This window comes from Bombus affinis, chromosome 5 (genome assembly GCF_024516045.1).
Source record: "Bombus affinis isolate iyBomAffi1 chromosome 5, iyBomAffi1.2, whole genome shotgun sequence".
Lineage (NCBI taxonomy): Eukaryota > Metazoa > Arthropoda > Insecta > Hymenoptera > Apidae > Bombus > Bombus affinis.
In genome coordinates this window covers 4,442,772-4,461,515 of record NC_066348.1, presented here as the reverse complement: position 1 = coordinate 4,461,515, position 18,744 = coordinate 4,442,772, and the positions used below count along the sequence as shown (strand labels likewise).

The window sequence follows — 18,744 nt, the reverse complement described above, 5'->3', positions numbered from 1 at the left end:
AATAGAATGAGTATTCTAAAATGAGCCTTTTTAAACGACATAATCGACTGATTTCATATGGATACTAGCGCCACAAGTAACAAGCTCGTCCACAAAGTATGTTTATTATCGACAATGCGAAACAGACTGTAGTGGCGGAATGAAAATGGCTAATTGTCAGGTTCGTTGGTGTAGCAGGTGAGCGATCAATTATCGTTAATATCAGGACATTAGTCGCTTTGGGATGAACGGTGCGCAGTTTGTAGCGATCTGAACAGTCGAAATCAGTGAAAATTGTGTCGATTTTAGTGTTGTCGAGCGACTTAATGGATTATCTGAAGAGGTGCGCGATCGAGATTACTGCTGAAAGGCTTGTTGGCTCCTTTTTTTTCTACAGTGATAACAAGTTTTCAGTTTGTTAGATATGAGCTAGCCGGTGATCGATACTTGTCTGGACTCGCTTGCGTACGAGAATCAATAACCTCGCAGTTGACAGGGAAAAAAAGAAACGGATACGACGCGGTCTCAAAAGATTGAGACACATCAGCAAAACGTAGATTAATTTATTACGTCCATTCAGAAAACATACGTCTACCCGTTGTTTCTCCCGTATCAGTAACCGCGCGGAAAAAAGTGATGCATGAAAAGTCTCGATATTACCAGGCACGTGTCTGTATTGGAGTAAGAGCTACTCTGTGTGTATGTGTGCCAGGTGCACTGTTGCATCCCTCTGATGAGAGCCATGCACCGTTTAGACCATAGCCATAATGTCATCCCGAAGGCTACTTCTTAGTAATTCACAAAGGGTTCACTCTTCCGTGAAGTACAGCGCATGGATACTTTCCAGGCAATACCTAGCACGTACCTTGCTAGAGAAATATTTGTGGTAGATCCTCGATGAATCAAGAGTATGGCTTCTGGTGCATCTTCCTTGGATAGTGCTGGAAGTAGTGGTGAGTATAGTTTTTAGTTTTCTATGTTACATGTTAATATATGTTTGTATTAGTTGTCCACTCTTATAGGTACAGATTTAAATGGAAAGTTTGATCTAATAATTTCAATGCTATTAAAAAATGGTTTATTTTAATTTTAAACTCTACAGCAAAAGAAACAATAATGGAAGCAGCAATATTCTATCTATATCTAAGTATGGAAAAAAGACAATCTTATGTAAACATTCATATAATATAATATTTGATATATTTATATCATTTTACAAAAATTCATTGCCAGAAAGTAGTACCAAATTTTATTTTGGACAAATAATGTAATGTATAATTTAAATACATAGTTTTATAGTTCTTGAATAAATGGAGCATTGTAGGTGTGTGATACTTAAAGAGTATTTATAATTTCACCTTGCAAAAAACAGTGAATCATGATGCTTACATGCGTGACATAGAGTTTCTTTCCTGGTGAAAGCTAGCTAGACCTCTGATTATATTGTTCTACCAATTGTAACAACATAGTGTATACTTGTATAAATATAGTCATTTCACTTTTATATTTATAGTGGATCATATATTATACTTACAATTGCTTACATTTTTATTCATTGTTTTTTTGCAGATGGAGCACTCAATATGGGTAAGATTAATATGTGAAGAAAGTACAAATTAATGTCAATCAAATTGTGTTGTGTATCAAATTATTTTGTATGAAGAGAATTTATCTAAAATGAGCAAATTATTCATTTAGTGTAGTATTCAAGTTATATTAGTATCTTTTTATGTATTCTGTTAAGATGTGTATTTAATCTAGATTATATCTTTATGTGAAGCAAATTAAAATTATATCCTTATATACAATAAATTTTGACACAAAAGCATTTAATATAAGCTATTTTCAATTTAATGCACACTTTGTTGCACTGATATTACTTTTATATGTAGAAATACACAAATTATATTTAATTGCATTGTATCTATTGTTTTGCAATTTGCATTATTGGATATAACTTGGGTGTATGGCATGCAGAAAGAGATAGTGGAGGCTATGGCAGTGTTGGCAGTCCTGTTGGTGGGCCTGAATGTCGTAGTGATTATGATGGTTTGCAAGCTCAATGTGATCAAGCCATGCATCAGCTTCAGCTACTTAGGCATAAGCACTCCGATACTATAAGACGGTTTGTCTTGGTTTTGTTTAATGTGGTATTGCTTAATTGTTTGTGATATTGTGTTTGATGTTCTGTATAAAGCAAATATAATTTAAATAATTATACATTTATTTAATGAAGTACTTTAAAATGCAGGTGTGAACATACTATGAAGGAATTGGAATACTACAGGGGACAGCATATAGCAGTCATGAATCAATTAGAGGCAACGTCACAAGAAAGCTCCGCACTGCGGGGCAAATATGGAGATTTAGTAAATGACAAGCAACGCCTAGATCGGGAAGTCCAAGCGTTGCAAAAGGAAGTGTCTGAATTAAGGTGTCAAAATCAAGAAGTTCTTGTTTCTGATGCTAGTAATAGTGACACTATGAATCAGCACTATCTATCTGCCCTTCGAAAATATGAAGCCGTTAAAGACGAGTACGATGCCCTTAGGAAACGGTACGATGATTTAATATCATCGCATTCATCGGCCGTTAATAAGGTATGTACAAAATATTAATTTACAGAATGTTAAAACATATATGTACATATTAAGAGTTATTTGTAATGCAAATTTTATATATTCGGTTCAATATAGTTGGAATTATCTCAAGAAGAGGCTGCCAGGTTAAAAAAACAATATGATGAAATTGTTCAAGAACGTAATAGCGCAGTTCGTGAGCGTAATGGTTTAAAACAACAGTGTACTGCTGCCATTAGACAGTGGGATATTGCATTAAGGGAAAGAAATGAATATCGTGAAGCCTTAGCCAAAGTACAGCAACAACACGAAGAAGCAGTGAAGGAAATTAATCATGCAATGGTACTACGCATGAAAGCTAGTAAGGATATGAAACGATTAACAGAAGAAAGAAATGCTGCATTACAAGAATACAGTTTAATTATGGGCGAGCGCGATACAGTGCATAAAGAAATGGAAAAACTTGGTGATGATCTTACACAAGCATATACAAAAATCACACATTTAGAGAATCAGAATAAACAATTTATGGAAGAGGTAAATTTTCCTAAATTAGTTATAAAAAAACAATTAATTTGTTCATGTAACTAACTCGATGATAAATTTATTTTTATTAAATTTAATAATAATAATAATAATAATAATATGTATATATATATATCTTTATTTATTACTTAATCATTTAAATATGCTATAAAACATGATATCAATATCAGTATAATATAATTAGAAATTACTAAGTACAATAATCGGTTCATTATTACTTTCTTCTCATAGATTTTGTATTGGTTTTAGTTATTTATACACTGCACATTACTTGCTACTACGTGTACTATTTTTAAATTAATGTTCTGTATTTTAATATCTGTTTTTTTTATTTTTAGAAAAAAGCTTTATCCTATCAAATTGAAACTTTAAGAAGAGAAATTTCATCCGCTTTGCAAGATCGAGACGATGCTTTAAAACAATGTAACGAATTACGCCAAAAGTTTGGTGATTATTCTGAAGGTTCAAACAGGGATTATAAAAATCGTATGGAATTGCACTCATATAATCGTGAACGAGATAATTCGAACAAAGAAGCCGAAAGAGAAAATAACACTACAGATTACACTAAACGGGATAAGGAACGTATGGATAACTTGGATCAAGCTAACTTGGAATTAGATAAACTTAGAAAATCTGTCGATAAATTGCAAGCAGAACTTGAAGAAGCCCTCCAAGAAGCAGAAGTATCAAAACGAAGAAGAGATTGGGCTTTCAGTGAAAGGGATAAAATAGTTTTAGAAAGAGAAAGTATTAGAACTCTCTGCGATAGATTAAGGAAAGAGCGTGATCGTGCTGTTTCGGAACTAGCGGGTGCTTTACGTGATTCTGATGATATTAAAAAGCAACGGAACGAAGCATCGAAAGAATTAAAGGATCTCAAAGAAAAGATAGAATCTGGTGATCATGCGTTAAGAGCAAGTCAATTTGCACAAAGCTTAGCGCATGCACATGATTCGGCGATTGATACTGATGTTAGTGACTGGGAAATTCTTACTATTCACTTGGATCTTAGTCGAGTTTGCTTAGATTCTGATCGTGATTTGGGATTGACATTAGTTGGAGGTCGTGATAATCCATATTATCCAAACGATACAGGAATTTATGTTGCTCAAGTAACATCAGGAAGTGCTGTTGATGGTAAATTAAGAGTGAATGACTGCATTATGCGAGTAAACAATGTAGATTGTACATCTGTTTTTACGCGTGTAATTATGGAAACTTTACGTACCTGTTCGGTGGGATCAGCTACATTAACGATAAGAAGACGGCGTTTAACTAGAAGGTCATTAAGGACAACGCAATTGCCTGTTGGTTCAGTTCCTCATGGTATTTCTTTGGAGCTTGGAGTATACATTTCGAAGATTTCACCGGGTAGTTTATCTGCTAAAGATGGTAACCTCGCTGTTGGAGATAGAGTTTTAAATGTATGTCTTATACGTATTTTGTACTGAATTTATTTATTTATTCCTCTCGAATATTAATATAGTTCTTTTTTCTATAGATTAATAGTAAACCAATGGAAGGCATTAATTCCAGCCACGAAGCGATGGCAACTTTAAATGATACAAGTACGGATGTGTTAACTATTACGACCCTGAAAGGAATACCATTGCCTTCAGCAACTAGCTCTGAAACTATGACCATTGATGGTAGCTTTGGTACTGAGAAACAAAAAATGGTGAATAGTTGTTCTCAAACAGAACAAGAAAGAATATTGTTAAAGATTCCATCGGACGATTATGAAAGAAGACACGTTGCTTCGAACTTTGGTGATAGAAGTGTTTACAAAGTTTCAAAATCCGTTAGTGGTGAAAAACCAAGTGGAATTAGCAATGCTTGGGACAATATACGAGAGAAGATTGATATAGTACGAGGACGTAAACATAGCAAAGATCGGGAGGAGAAGAAGAAACGACACCGCAACTCGAGTCCAAATACCTTTGAACAAGAGCAAGATGCAATAGCGGAATTAGATTCAGTAATAGAGAGCTACCACAAGAAAGCGAATAATGGAGTATTGAAACGAAGTAAGCGACGCGGAACCGAAAAGGTTGAGAAAAATGGAGGTACGTGGCCGAAAGCCAGAGGTGGACCTCTGATTCAAAATGGTACTGGTACTATTTTACATCCACGTAAGACAAAAGAAAGGTTGCCCTTAAGTGTACTCCTTAATCAACCACCAAAGTATGACAGTTATAATTATAATCGTATTTCTAATCCTATACCCTTAACCAATTTTTCCAATATGAACAATCGGCATACGGTTTATAAACCTGTAGAAAAACCATTACCAAATTTCCTTAAAACTGGACCGTTATTTAGTCAGAAATCCTTTACTCCAGTGGTGCAGTTCAAAGATATCCCGATAGATAAGAAACCAGCAACCGAATTCGAGAACACGGAAAATAGACTCAGTTCTACGCTGACACCATCTGAAACTAGCATCGATTTTTCCGTGAAGTCTGGAAATACGGGAAAAGATGTAGAATATTTTTCGAAGAAAAGAACGCAAAAGTATACTCCTAGCAACGAGAGTCAAGTAGACACACTACAGCATAATAGAGTGCAATCTCAACTTTATTCCGGGGCTGGATCATCAACTTCGTCGACTAGCGGCACGAGACAGCAGTTGACTGGTAATTTTTCATTTCCTCCCTATACGCATTCGCATCCGCATCCCCATCAACAAAATTCTTTACCTTCGAGATACCCTTCCCCGCCGTCTTTGCCGTCTGCACAGTCCGGGGAGTCAATAGGACTACCCGATGCACGATCTTATTGTTTCGAACCTTCATATAGCCCCGGCCCGCAAACAGGATTCGGGCATTTGCACACACCCTCTGTAGATTTGCATTACCACAAATCTCGCGCTCCACCGATTGGCACTACATACGACGTACCAGCGTACACACATGGCTACGAAGGTGGAACTTTTCCAAGAAAAAAGGAAAATCAACGTTTTCGAATACCATCAAATCCTAGTGTGACTTCAAAAAGCAGCGTGGGTAAATTATCTACTGGCAGTATAGAAAGAACTTCAGAAAGAGGCAGTCCAATGCCAACATTCCACGTGGAAGTACTTAGTCCTGGTACCGGTAGCGGAAATAGCTCTGGTGGAACTGTCAGAGGAAGTAGTAGCAATAAACGGTCCAGCATGCCGGACTATTGCTACTCTCAACCTAGGCCAGCACCTGGAGAACTTCGCAGAGTTCACATAGACAAGTCAGTCGAACCTTTAGGTATCCAGATTTCTTGCTTAGAGAGCGGCGGTGTATTCGTTTCCACTGTTAGCGAGCACAGCTTAGCATCTCAAGTCGGTCTTCAAATCGGTGACCAGTTGCTTGAAGTCTGTGGTATCAATATGAGGAGTGCTACTTATCAACTTGCTGCCAATGTGTTACGTCAGTGCGGTAATTCCATTACGATGCTGGTGCAGTACAGTCCAGACAGTGAGTACAGTGTTTTGTTAGAAAAAGTAGAATATCCCTATCACAAACTGCACTTTATACAAATCTTCTTGCACCTTTCTTATTGAACGTGATCATTATTTATCATTATTGCATGGTTCTTATCTTGATATAACATCAATCTTATATATCACTTCTTTTTGCTAGAATACAATGAGTTAGAAGAAGGCTCTGCTTCTTCGAGTTCATCAGAAGCTGGTGGTGCTGAAGGAGGTAGTCGTAGTGGATCACCCACTCCATGTAATAGCCCTGAAGCTCCTAGAAAAACAACTATTGAATCATTGGAAAGCTCAGAACCTGAACGTGACGCTTCTACTAGTTTAAGTACAATACGCGATACTTCCAATACCTTGACTATTATGCGCGAAACTTCAAATACTTTAGAACCACCTCGTACAATTCGGGAAAGAGATATTAGAAATTCTGCTTCATTGGAAGTACCAAGTACGCAACAGAGAGAACGAGAAATTAGAGCATCAGCATCTTTGGATATTAATATCAGAAAGCCGGAACTTCGTAGTTCAGCTACGTTAGATAATATGCGTAATTCCGCAACTCTTGATACATTACGTGGTACTGCTAATACTCTTACACGCGCACAGCTTAATGCAGCGACCACGTTGCAACGACAAAATGCAACTGTAAGAAGTCCGACACAAGAAGAACAAAATCGTAAAAGCCCACCACCAAGTGAACCGAGGTATCTTTTTATCGAAACAAGGAAATGTTCGAATTTAGGTATTTCCCTTGTTGGTGGTAATGGTGTCGGAATATTCGTACACTCGGTACAACCAGGTTGCCTCGCGGAAGATGCAGGATTACGTCCCGGTGACCGTATCTTAGAGTATAATGGTGTTGATCTCAGACAAGCAACCGCAGAACAAGCTGCTTTAGAATTGGCTAGACCAGCAGATAAGGTAACGCTGATTGCTCAATATGTACCTGAAAGGTATAACGAAGTAAAGGATAAACCTGGAGACAGTTTTTATGTGAAAGCGATGTTCGATCGAGTAGGCGAAGTTGGAGATAGCCTACAACTTAGGTTTAGTAAAGATGATATTTTATACGTCGATAATACAATGTTTAATGGTACTCCGGGTCATTGGAGAGCTTGGATAGTTGATCAAGCTGGAAGAAGACAAACTTGTGGTATAATACCGAGCAAATTCAAGTAAGTTGGGGAAATCAAATATTGAACGAATCTCTTTTAAGATTATGTTTTATATTTATATTATATCTCATATGTGTCCATAATATCGTTAGGGTCGAAGAAGAATTACTTTTACGACGTTCATTAGGCGATTTAGAAACAGATACTACTAGAAGAGGTAGCACGAGCGCAAGAAGAAGCTTTTTTCGTCGAAAGAAACATCAACGTTCTTCTAGTAGGGATAGTAAAGAATTATCACATCTTACGGGAGTAAATTTGGGTTGGTATAGTGATAGTGGAACACTAAATGAAGAAACTCTTCCAGCAAGTTATCAACGTGTTGAAAGATTGGATTGTAAATATTTGTTACATCAAATATTTATTTAATACACAGTTATTACTACTTATCCATTAACCATTATTTAATTCAGTCTATCGAAATATTAAATTCGTTTTTATACTTTTATTTTTATGCAGATCCAGCTTTAAGACCTGTGTTGATCATTGGACCGTTAAGCGAATGTGTAGTGACAAAACTATTACAAGAATTTCCAGGACAGTTCACTAGGTGTCTTGCAGAAGCTATGCATTGTTCTCAAGCGACGCTCGAACAAGGTTTGCGCGATTCCCTTTATGTGGACTATAGAAAAAAAGGAAGCTATTTCGAGTGTACCACAGTACAAGCTGTCAAGGACATCTGTGAGAAGGTATCTTTTTTTATCCAATGCCTATACAATATTGATAACGTTATTTATAGTAAGCGTATAAACACTAGGTTAAACACCTAAAAGTAGATCAATTAAAATTTATATAATTCTGCGAATTTATTTTTATTTCTTTTTTACCTTTTATTAAAACTTTGTTGATACATATTTATTTATAGAATACTCATTGCATATTGGATGTATCAATTGCGTCGATCGAGCGACTTCATCGACATCAGATCTATCCTATAGTTTTGTTGATTAAATTTAAAAGTACCAAACAAATAAAGGAAGTTAAAGATTCCAGATACCCAAGCGATAAAGTTAGTGCCAAAGCGGCCAAGGAGATGTATGAACAAGCATTAAAATTGGAAGCTGAGTATAAACATTATATTTCTGGTAAGAATAATTGTAAAATAAAAATGCAACTTTATGTCTTACTGTGAATTTGTTGTATTATTGTTGATATAATTTTCACGTATTTCAGTTGTAATTCCAGCTGGAGTAAATGTCGCGTACATATGTACTCAAGTAAAAGCTGCAGTAGATGAAGAACAAAGCAAAGCGCTGTGGGTTCCTAGAGGACCTCCCTGACATTTAAGGGGGGGTCCCCACAAACCACAGTGGAAATCAATCTAAATTCCACCAGGGGGCCCTTACGTCGTACGATTGTAAAATTGTTACAATTTTTTTTATTTATGGTCTCTTATTTGTCACGACAGTATGCAGGAATTTCGGTTTTTCTTTTCATGGTTTCATTACTAGGATCTTTTTAATTATTTTTATTTATTTCGTTATTGTAATGCCATTATGCAAAGTTTTTAATATTTTTTTTTATATTTCTTCCTTTTTTCATTTATCTTTTACTTTGAAGTCTGATGCAAATTATACAATTTATTTTAATAAGCTTTATCATAAGTATTTTAATAAGTATTTCACTATTTCAGCAAATATTTGATGCTATTTAAACAACACTGACATTTCCTATAAAATATTACGAGATAAACAAGACTTCATATAAAAATCTTAATATTTAAACATATCATGCAGTCAACATTCATATTAAAAAAGAAGAGAAACAAACAGTACGTTTTATACCAATTCTATCTTATATCTTCAACTTTAATTTCCCTGATTTTTATTTTCCTTATGAAAATGACACTATTGATGTATTGCATTTCAATATTTCACTTTTATGGAAAAAAATCAGCATAGTATAGTTTCAACATTTAATTTCCCTTAAATCAACAGACATATGCAAGAATTATTCTTCATGCTTCATAAAAGTTGAAAACTTTGCTTGCTGCTTCGAGCCTCGATCGATCATAATTTCCCAATAAGATATGCAACAATTTGAAAATTATCTATTGCAATTGGCGTGAGACCATAAATGAATTAATGTAGCAAGTAAAAATATTCATCGTATTGTGGCCCATAAAACATTTGGTGGATAAATGTAAAGTTCATTAGTTAGTGAATAAGTCTCAGCCATTCAGTGCTTGGCTGATATTATTAACCCCTCAGATCACTTCGTTGTACAGAATAATTTTGCGTGATTAGTATTATTGTACAGAGGATGTTATAAATTAAAGGAGGTTACTTATTTGTATATAATTTACTTATGAAACTTATGGATTATATGTTTATTAATTTTTAGTTTAGATGAATCCTTTAATTGTATGTTTAAATTTAAGTGATACTTTAGTCATTGTTTTATAAAACTGTTTATAATCCATTAGTTGAAGTTGCGTAGCAATTGGTTTGAGGGGTTATAATTTTAATGTTGTAGATCGAGGAATTAAAAAATGTAAAGAAATTGAATACGGAATTGACAAAAAATGGATTGTTTTTGCCATTTTTTAAATTTGTAAATATCTGAAATGATAATAAGCAGTAGATATCCGCAACACAGAGAAACTCAATATAAAGCGCTCGTGACGAAACGTATGAAGGAGTATGTTACTGCTTTTTTACTTCTTTAGTTCGAATTATTTTACGAATTTATACTGTAATGTTTTTAAATCGAGTTTAAGACGCTTTGTAAGGTGCAGTCATATTTTTGAACACATTTAAAATGCGAGTACGTATCATTACGTATCTACATTCAGAATTCAGTATATATTTCTTATTACATTTTTAAATACAAGGACGACATACATTTTTTAAATAATTTTTACTGTTATTATTTTAAAAATTATATTTAAATTGCCCCATTTCTTGCTTCCTTCTTAAACATTTTGATAAATATAACGGGATCTTTTATATTGTTTTCAATATCTGAATGTAGATACAAGTTTCGTATATACATATTACCAGAAAAAATTAAGAGTACATTAAATGAAATAGCTAAAAGAAATAGCTATCGTAAAAGTCTAGTAACGATGCTTCGATACTTAAATACATAATCTTCTTTTTTTTGTTCGAAACGGAAGTCTTTCTAATTTTGAAAGAGGCTTACGTTCTTTAATGATATCGATGAATATCGAATATCAAGTTTAATAACAATTTGTACGTACAGAAAGAATCCAATAAGAGTGGAAGACAAACAAATGAAGTTAAACATTGCTTTTTGTAAAACAGAAATTTAGTTTTCTAACAAGACAATATTTAGGCGTAAGTTATCAAAGTGAGACCAAAAATTAAAAGAATATTATGCTAATTCATAAGGATTACAATTAAATTTATTCGTATCGTTAGCGTCGATATGCTTAATGCGGAAGTGTAGATATATACTTTTTGATACGTTGCGAAATTATCGGTACGAATTTCGTAATAAAAAAGGCTCAAAAAGAAAGAAAAAGGGGAAAAATGATGAATTATAAAAAGTGCCGTACACACTTGGCAGCTTATAATAACAAGGAATTATTGTATCTCGCACCCAAGGTAAATACTCTTTAAAAGGCTATCGTGGACAATCTAGGCGTTAAAATTAGGAATTTACTAGCGAACTAATATAACAAAATATTTTCGGGAAAGAATATTTAATTTTTATTCTTTTAATAAGTAGAGAGGATATGATAATATATGTGTGTGTACATTTATATATTGCATATATTTGTACACACATATGAATCTTGAACGTTATACATGTGTGGGGTGAAGTAAATTATTTAAATCGACAATTTTATTTATATTTTATATGACGATATTACAAACGTAAATACTTATGAGAGTAATACATTATATTTTTTTTTATAACGATTTTATTTTTCCTAATTTATTTTGGCATTGTTCTAATTGAAAAATACAACAAATCTGTTTACTTTTTGTAAGAATGGCAGTAACTTTTCAATATTGAATTGACGAAAACACGATTGAGATACTTAATTCTAAAAAGAAAATAGCAAAACATTAATGTGTAGATATTTTTTTTAGTATATCTATAGTATCTACGACAAATGTAGTGCAAAATATAACATAAGACTCAGTATGTTATGAAAACAGCACGCGTCGTTATTTAATTTATATCAAAAATAAAACTACAATTGATATTGATTCTAAAAAAATATCCAAATCGTAAATCACGCCTTGAGTAATATATTTCTTAATTAAAATTAAGTATAATGTAACTGAAGGGTAAACCGTAACTTCATAAAATTTTGTTAATTATTGCAATCGTGTCGTATTGAATAAGGTGTCGCGTCTTTTAGATGGAATGAAACAATAAAACTCTCACCTTACATAAGAATCTTGTATAACGGGCAAGATTCGTTTGTGGAGAGTTAAAAGGTTTATTTTCTCTCATAGCTTGATACGTCTACAACTATCCTATTTTAAAAAAACAGAAACTATCGAACTATTTAAATTAAACATAATTTCTGTGCGGTGCAAGAGGAAAAATTAAGATAGGTCGAGGGCGAAGTGAAATGCCAAAAATAACAAAAAGAGAAAGAAAAAAAAAAGAAAACAGTATCGAAGAAAGAGGGAGAAAAGATTAATTTTGTATTATGATTATTCTCAATCACAGCACTGTGATACATATAACATTACAGCTTTGATAACATATCAATTTCACAATCCTTCTACATTACTATTATACATATACATACATATTTTGGGCAATACTTACATATACATAAATGTTATATATATTTAACTACGCACTTTTACTATTTTTCATAAGCACGTGATTCTGAACCATTCAATACCCACATACATAGCACTAGTGCAGCAAATACGTCCGTAATAAACGAAGGATGTATGATGTACACTTTTTTCAATAGAATTTCGAGTGGATTGAATTTGAATGAAAAATTCCAGATATTTTCCATATATTGTCTAAAAATGTATAAAGATAAAACTTATAAAAATATGTTTTTCATGAAAAATTTAAATTTACTACTTATTAACGGACTAAAGTGAAACTAGAATGCAATTGTATCTTTTTATTGATCTCAAATTATAAATTATTTATTTCTAATGATCATTGAACTTATGAAACAAAGAAATTTGTTATTATTTATTGTTACTATTCATTTATTCATTTGTTATTTAATGTATTTTTAAAAGAGCGTAATTAAATTTGTCTAATCAAGGAAATAAATCAAATATGATTGCAAGTATTATTCACTCGAAATGTTTCTAAAAATATTTGAGACGTAATTGACACACGTGCTGAGTGGTGCACTAACAAACAATTAAATGTACGATAATAGAAGCATTAATTACTGGCAATCATTGAAGCGTTTATGGTGATATATTACTTAGACGAGAAGCAAAGCCTGACGATTGGGTTTGAAAAATGCGCGATATAGATCGATGATTTATGATTCTAATAGCGATTTGTTCAAACGACAATCGCGACTAGTCTTCAATAGTATTCTATTTTCTATAACGAATTTCTCCTCGCAGTATCACTTGTATACTCCAGTCGAAATTTTATCGTCTTAATATCATTGTATTCGACATTATATTCGCTATCTCCCCATAGGTTTCCTATTCTATTTGTATCGCACTATTTGTTTAACCAATAACGATGTACGTAACAATTACACTGCGCATCATCACTGAAAAGAGTTTATTCTAAACTTAACTTAAAAGCATGTTTGACATTATGTTTTATTTCTTTCGTTTCTCTGATTTTATTTTGTTTCAAATATTTTCTATTAAACTCGAAGTTAAAAAATTTAGATGTTTTATCGTATAAAAGTTCCTAAAAATGAAGAAACTCTAATTATCTTTTTTTTTTTAATTAAAAAATTCAATTTCAATTAAATCTCAATTTTAATTCAGATTCAATTAAAAATGTTACTTTTGAAAAATGCTGAAATATAAAAAAACGATTTACTATAATAAGTATTGTCATTGTTTGCTTTTGTCTTCCAAATTTCCACAATTGTAAATCGTTATCACCCAATCAATATGGTTATATAAATTTGATGAATATCGAAAAAACAAATTACTTATCTTAAATTTGTAATTTATGAGAACATATGAGTCTATTATATTAAACTTCTATCATATCTGTATATTTTTCAAGTATTCTGCGAGTCTTTTATCTTGTTACAAAAGTGATTATAGCTATTAATTGGCAAAAGTATCAAAATTTTTAATAGATCTAAATCTATTGTCTAATCAAATACACTTAATTTGTCTGTAGCCTTTTCTCTTAATCAGCATATTTTTTGAAACAATAAAATTCTTATACTCGTTGAAAAATTAGCGGATAGAGCTCACGAATGTATAATGTAATAATATCAACTTGGTGCTGTTTGTTCTTACACATTTCTTACATTAGTTTTTATACACATATATTAAGAATATTCTCTTATCAGTCAATGCGATCGTAAGCACTTGTGCATATCCTGGAACTATGATATTGGATGGTTTGAAATTTTTATATCTATATGTGTATACACATCTTTTGTTAACATACGTATATATTTTGATTGTTATTGAGATAATGAAGATTATTGCGATTTCGGTAAATTCGAAGAGAATCTAAAAAGAATTCATTAATGAACAACAGAAAAGTTTATTAATTGGGCATGCAAAGTGTCTTATTCGTCTCTCCTCATCGGTAGAACCGTCTTTGAATCAGAGTATTACCTCATCAGTAATAAAATTTATTCTTCTTTTGACTAAGGAAACGTATAATATGTATAAATACAAATGTAACAATGTTGCGAGCGTAGATAAATTAGATTTGAGTATTTTTCAGTGAAGAGTATTTATCGATAATAACACTTAATTTTTATATTTAACTCTTTGATTGTGTAGAGATGAAGTTTTTGTAAATTTTGATATACTTATGGATTATATTATTATATTTTTCATGGTATAAATTTTTTATCTTTTCCATTGTTTGAAAACGTTTTTGAAGAAATGACTTTTCAAGAGGAAAACAGTGAAATGTTCAGCGATCAGAGAGTTAAGAAAAACTAAACAAACAATACTGACTCTTAAAATGTACTACTTATGGCTGTTAAAAAGAAATGCGTTAATCGATTACAAAATGAATGACTACATAATATCAGAATGCATGAAATTCAGACTAAATCAAATTTTATAAAAGTTAGATTACAGAATGACGTTTCTAGTTTTTTGATAATCACATTTCTACGTTTTTACACACACAGAGTGCATTATTGAAATGGAATTGTATACATAGTTACTAAGTGCAGATAAACCTAGACTGATTTATAAAATAATCAATCATCAAATTTGTGTCTATTTTGTCGGTGATAGAATTATGAGATATTGATCAATTTACCAATTTGAATAACTAAAAGAAGAAAACGTTGTGCTTCATAGGTTGTTGAGGTCTCCATTTGCGAGGAAAAATCGGAATATATGGTTGTATCGTTTGTTTATAAACGCATTCACTGCCAAATATTTATTTAACTTTTGTTTCTTTATACTGCTAATGCATAGAGAAGGTTAAATATTTGCAATGCAATAAAAATATACGTATGCAACTTATTATGGAGAAAAGATAGATAAATAACTTGCATCGTGGTGGGAAAATCGTCTTGTAAAAACTTATTGTTCATAAACGGATGTTTGAGTTAAGAAGAAACTCAATAGATTTGATTGTAAATGATTTTTTGTTAAATAATATTATATTAATGCAATATTATTGAAATAATGTTAAATGATATTATTTAGTAATATTATAGTGATATAATATTATGTTTTATAAATGTATTGTATATACATATGTAGTATATTTGTGCGTAATGTATCATGGATTGTATAAAGAGAAAGTTTTCGTATTACTTTAAGTGAGCTTTAAGGATCATTTTAATTTTGATTGGTAACGCAGTTTTCCATATGCTTCCATAAAGAAAATACCGAAATCTTATTTACTCACACGAAACTCCGCACGACAAGTGCCCTTATTAAGTTATTACATCTTCAACTATTTATTATTTATAGTTAAATTCTTACATAGTCAGCAATAAACTTGTCTGTTTATTTTCAGAGTACGTGTTTTCTTGTTATCTCAGTAATTATCCAGCATGTTTGAATCGTTTTGTTTATTGCACGTAAAATACAAAGATTTTATATATTTTTACACTTTATATTTCTATTGAATTTTATATTATTTACTCATACTTATATCGTATAGATGGAGAATGGTTAACAAACTAAATGAAAGGAGGAAGAGATATTTTATTGAGAGTATTTATCAATCATTCAAAATATTTCTCACATTTTAATTCTAATCACGAAGGTTGTAATCAAGACGTCCAATACTTACACTACTGATAAACTAATACAACGTAATGTACATTTGTATAAATCCTTCAAGTATTCGTCATTCGATCTTTCCCACCAATGTGCTTTGTATGCGTAAGCTTTAACAGTGAATGCGTGCACAATTTTAATATAATATTTTTATCGCGCTTGATAACTAACAGTGTAATACAATTATGCGATTGTAGCATCTTTTTTTCTCTCTTTTTCTCTTTCTTTTTTTTGTTATCAGGATGGAACGGATAGGATATTTCAGAATCTGTGATCAATATATATCGACACGTATAAGCAGCATGAAATTTGCGATTATATTAAGATGCAAATATTTTTTATACGAATTGGTGTATACGCTCAGACGGTAGCCGATCGTATTTAATGTACCGAGAGACGAAATTAGTGGTAGAACTTAGTACATGGTTCGACAAATTTTCCGAATATCAAAACGTTTTATGACAGTAAATTGCAAGATTTTTATGCGATATTTATTGGAACGGTTGTTCGTTGTTATTGGAGCTAATTATTCGTTCGAATACGAAGTGAATATTATACATAAGAATGGAACGTGATTAATTTTATTTCTCTATTTCTTATAGTCAACTTTACATTTCTCGAGAAATTGTTGGCATCACATATTACGTACAATACGAAAACGTAACATAATCTTATAAAAAGTGCGATTCTGTAATGAGGAAACAATTCAACATTTTCAGAGATCAATTATTTTATACGTTTACGTTATCATCTGGCAACACATCCGATATGTTGTCGTAACATCTTATACCAATTTCGCAAATAGATGATACATTGATTTTACGTGTTGAAAAGAATCCGATTTACAGCGCGAGTGTTCCTTGAATTTTATTTAAAATTCAAGCTGCAGCTCAATATTTATAGCTGATACAACTACTAAGTACATTCAAATGTCCAATTTTACACCGTTCCCTCGAAAGAAAATAAGTCTTCCTGTGTCTATTCCTGCCACGCGCTGACTGCCCTGAAAATATTTTTTACCGAACCTTCAGGATTTTTCATCACATTTGAATGCTAATGTATACGATTATAACTGCAACATTACTTTCATGATTAGTGAAAATTATTTTTGAAATCTTTTATTAACCGTAACAACTAAGTACCATATTGATGTCAGTTAGTATTATCTGATTGTAGCTAATAACGAAAAAAGAAATACCGCAATTATCAAATACGATAAAAAATGCAATAAAAATCACATGGTATGAATAAAACTTTCAATTCCTTAAGATCAGAACGACTTGTATGGTAAGGTTTCGTACAGTGTATGAAGCCGAATTATAATAAATTGAATTTTATTAAAAAATTTCGAATATACAATATGGATTCGTAAGCCTTTGGAAATTCAAACGATTAAGAAATTTGAAAAAAAGAAACAATTAAACACTAATTAATAGAATTCGAGTTTTGTAGAAACTCAATGAGAAAACAAAACGAGCTTCAATTTGATCCTAAAGATATGAATTCATGAATAACGACAGAAAGTTTTCTTATAGGCTTGCATACGGTAATAATAATTAACATCGTAATTTGAATTGTTCTCTTTTAAACGACAACAAAGTATCAAAATTAATAATAAACACAAGACTATAGTATATTGAGAAAGAAAAATCTTAAACAATCTACTATGTAATTCGTAATCTATTTATAATTACTAGCAGAATAATGAACATGGAACATGTTTTCTTTGTTTTTCATGCGACTAATTTATCGATCACCGTAGGATTCCTTGGTTACGATAACAATATATAAAAAACTGTATTGTATCATTCAATTTCCTCCGTTTCTTTTGCAATGGTTTTGATACCAAATGTTATAGCCCGTAATTTATAAATACGTATACTTCTATTTATATAAGCATCTCCTTTATATACATATAAATACATATATTGAATATATGTGTGTGTGTATATATATATGCGTTATATGATATGTACATACATATATTTGCAACGCGACGATACGCGGACCGTCGGCGATCTTTGTAATATTATAATATATATGTATATGTGACACTCTGATTAATATGTATAATATAAGGGATGTATCGGTATTGCTGTGAGACTGTTTCAGCAACACACGAACGCCCATATAATAAATATTAACGTATCGACGTTCGTTATTCTTTGTAAGCCTTCTTTCTTGTAAAACGTACAAGTTGTCTTATGTAGGAGAACAAGGAAATAAAGTCGATTGTAACGAAAGCTTCTCTCATCAATTCTCTTTTATTCAACTAAGAAATTAATCGGCGAGAGTGGTTGTTTTACATATATCATTATTTCTAACGCATATACGTTATATATATGTCTTATACAACACCTGTACGCCACTGATATCACGTTTCATCGGAAGTTTGCTTTTTTGGGGTACTTATCTTTAATATTTTATTTCTTCTGCTGTATCTCTAGAGAAATCAAATTTTTATTTCTTCCTCAAGAAATTTTGATGGATGATTCTTGTTTCGTATGGAAATAATTTTGAATAGCTTCTCTGCCAATATTCGTAATTCTCTTCCGATCTATAACATGCGATCGATTATAAAAATATTCAAACTTATGTTCAATTTTTACTTTGGTTTAAATAAATAC

The 18,744-nt window shown here is 31.9% G+C and overlaps 1 protein-coding gene across 8 annotated transcripts; it reads left to right on the top strand.

The window, feature by feature from the left end:
• The first annotated feature begins 56 nt into the window (after positions 1-56).
• LOC126916587 (disks large homolog 5) lies at positions 57-18,360 on the top strand. Of its 8 annotated transcripts, none has more exons than XM_050722528.1 (14): positions 57-177; positions 827-932; positions 1,549-1,566; positions 1,957-2,104; positions 2,231-2,579; positions 2,676-3,095; positions 3,443-4,531; positions 4,609-5,173; positions 5,450-6,556; positions 6,722-7,745; positions 7,838-8,079; positions 8,202-8,431; positions 8,608-8,827; positions 8,916-18,360. In XM_050722528.1, the coding sequence occupies exons 2-14, from the start codon at positions 890-892 to the stop codon at positions 9,020-9,022; spliced, it is 5,562 nt and encodes a 1,853-aa protein (XP_050578485.1). In that variant the 5' UTR covers positions 57-177; positions 827-889; the 3' UTR covers positions 9,023-18,360. The 8 variants fall into 8 exon arrangements, with proteins under 8 accessions (XP_050578485.1, XP_050578484.1, XP_050578486.1 ...); XM_050722527.1 differs by having other exon boundaries at positions 4,609-5,215; XM_050722524.1 differs by adding an exon at positions 1,002-1,126 and having other exon boundaries at positions 161-177; positions 4,609-6,556.
• Positions 18,361-18,744: the final 384 nt, after the last annotated feature.

Coding starts and splice junctions, on each gene's coding strand:
- LOC126916587 (XM_050722522.1), top strand. CDS start 890: ATGGCTTCTGGTGCATCTTCCTTGGATAGTGCTGGAAGTAGTG. Junction 2,580..2,675: donor ATTCATCGGCCGTTAATAAG/GTATGTACAAAA, acceptor GGTTCAATATAG/TTGGAATTATCTCAAGAAGA. Junction 8,828..8,915: donor GTATAAACATTATATTTCTG/GTAAGAATAATT, acceptor CACGTATTTCAG/TTGTAATTCCAGCTGGAGTA.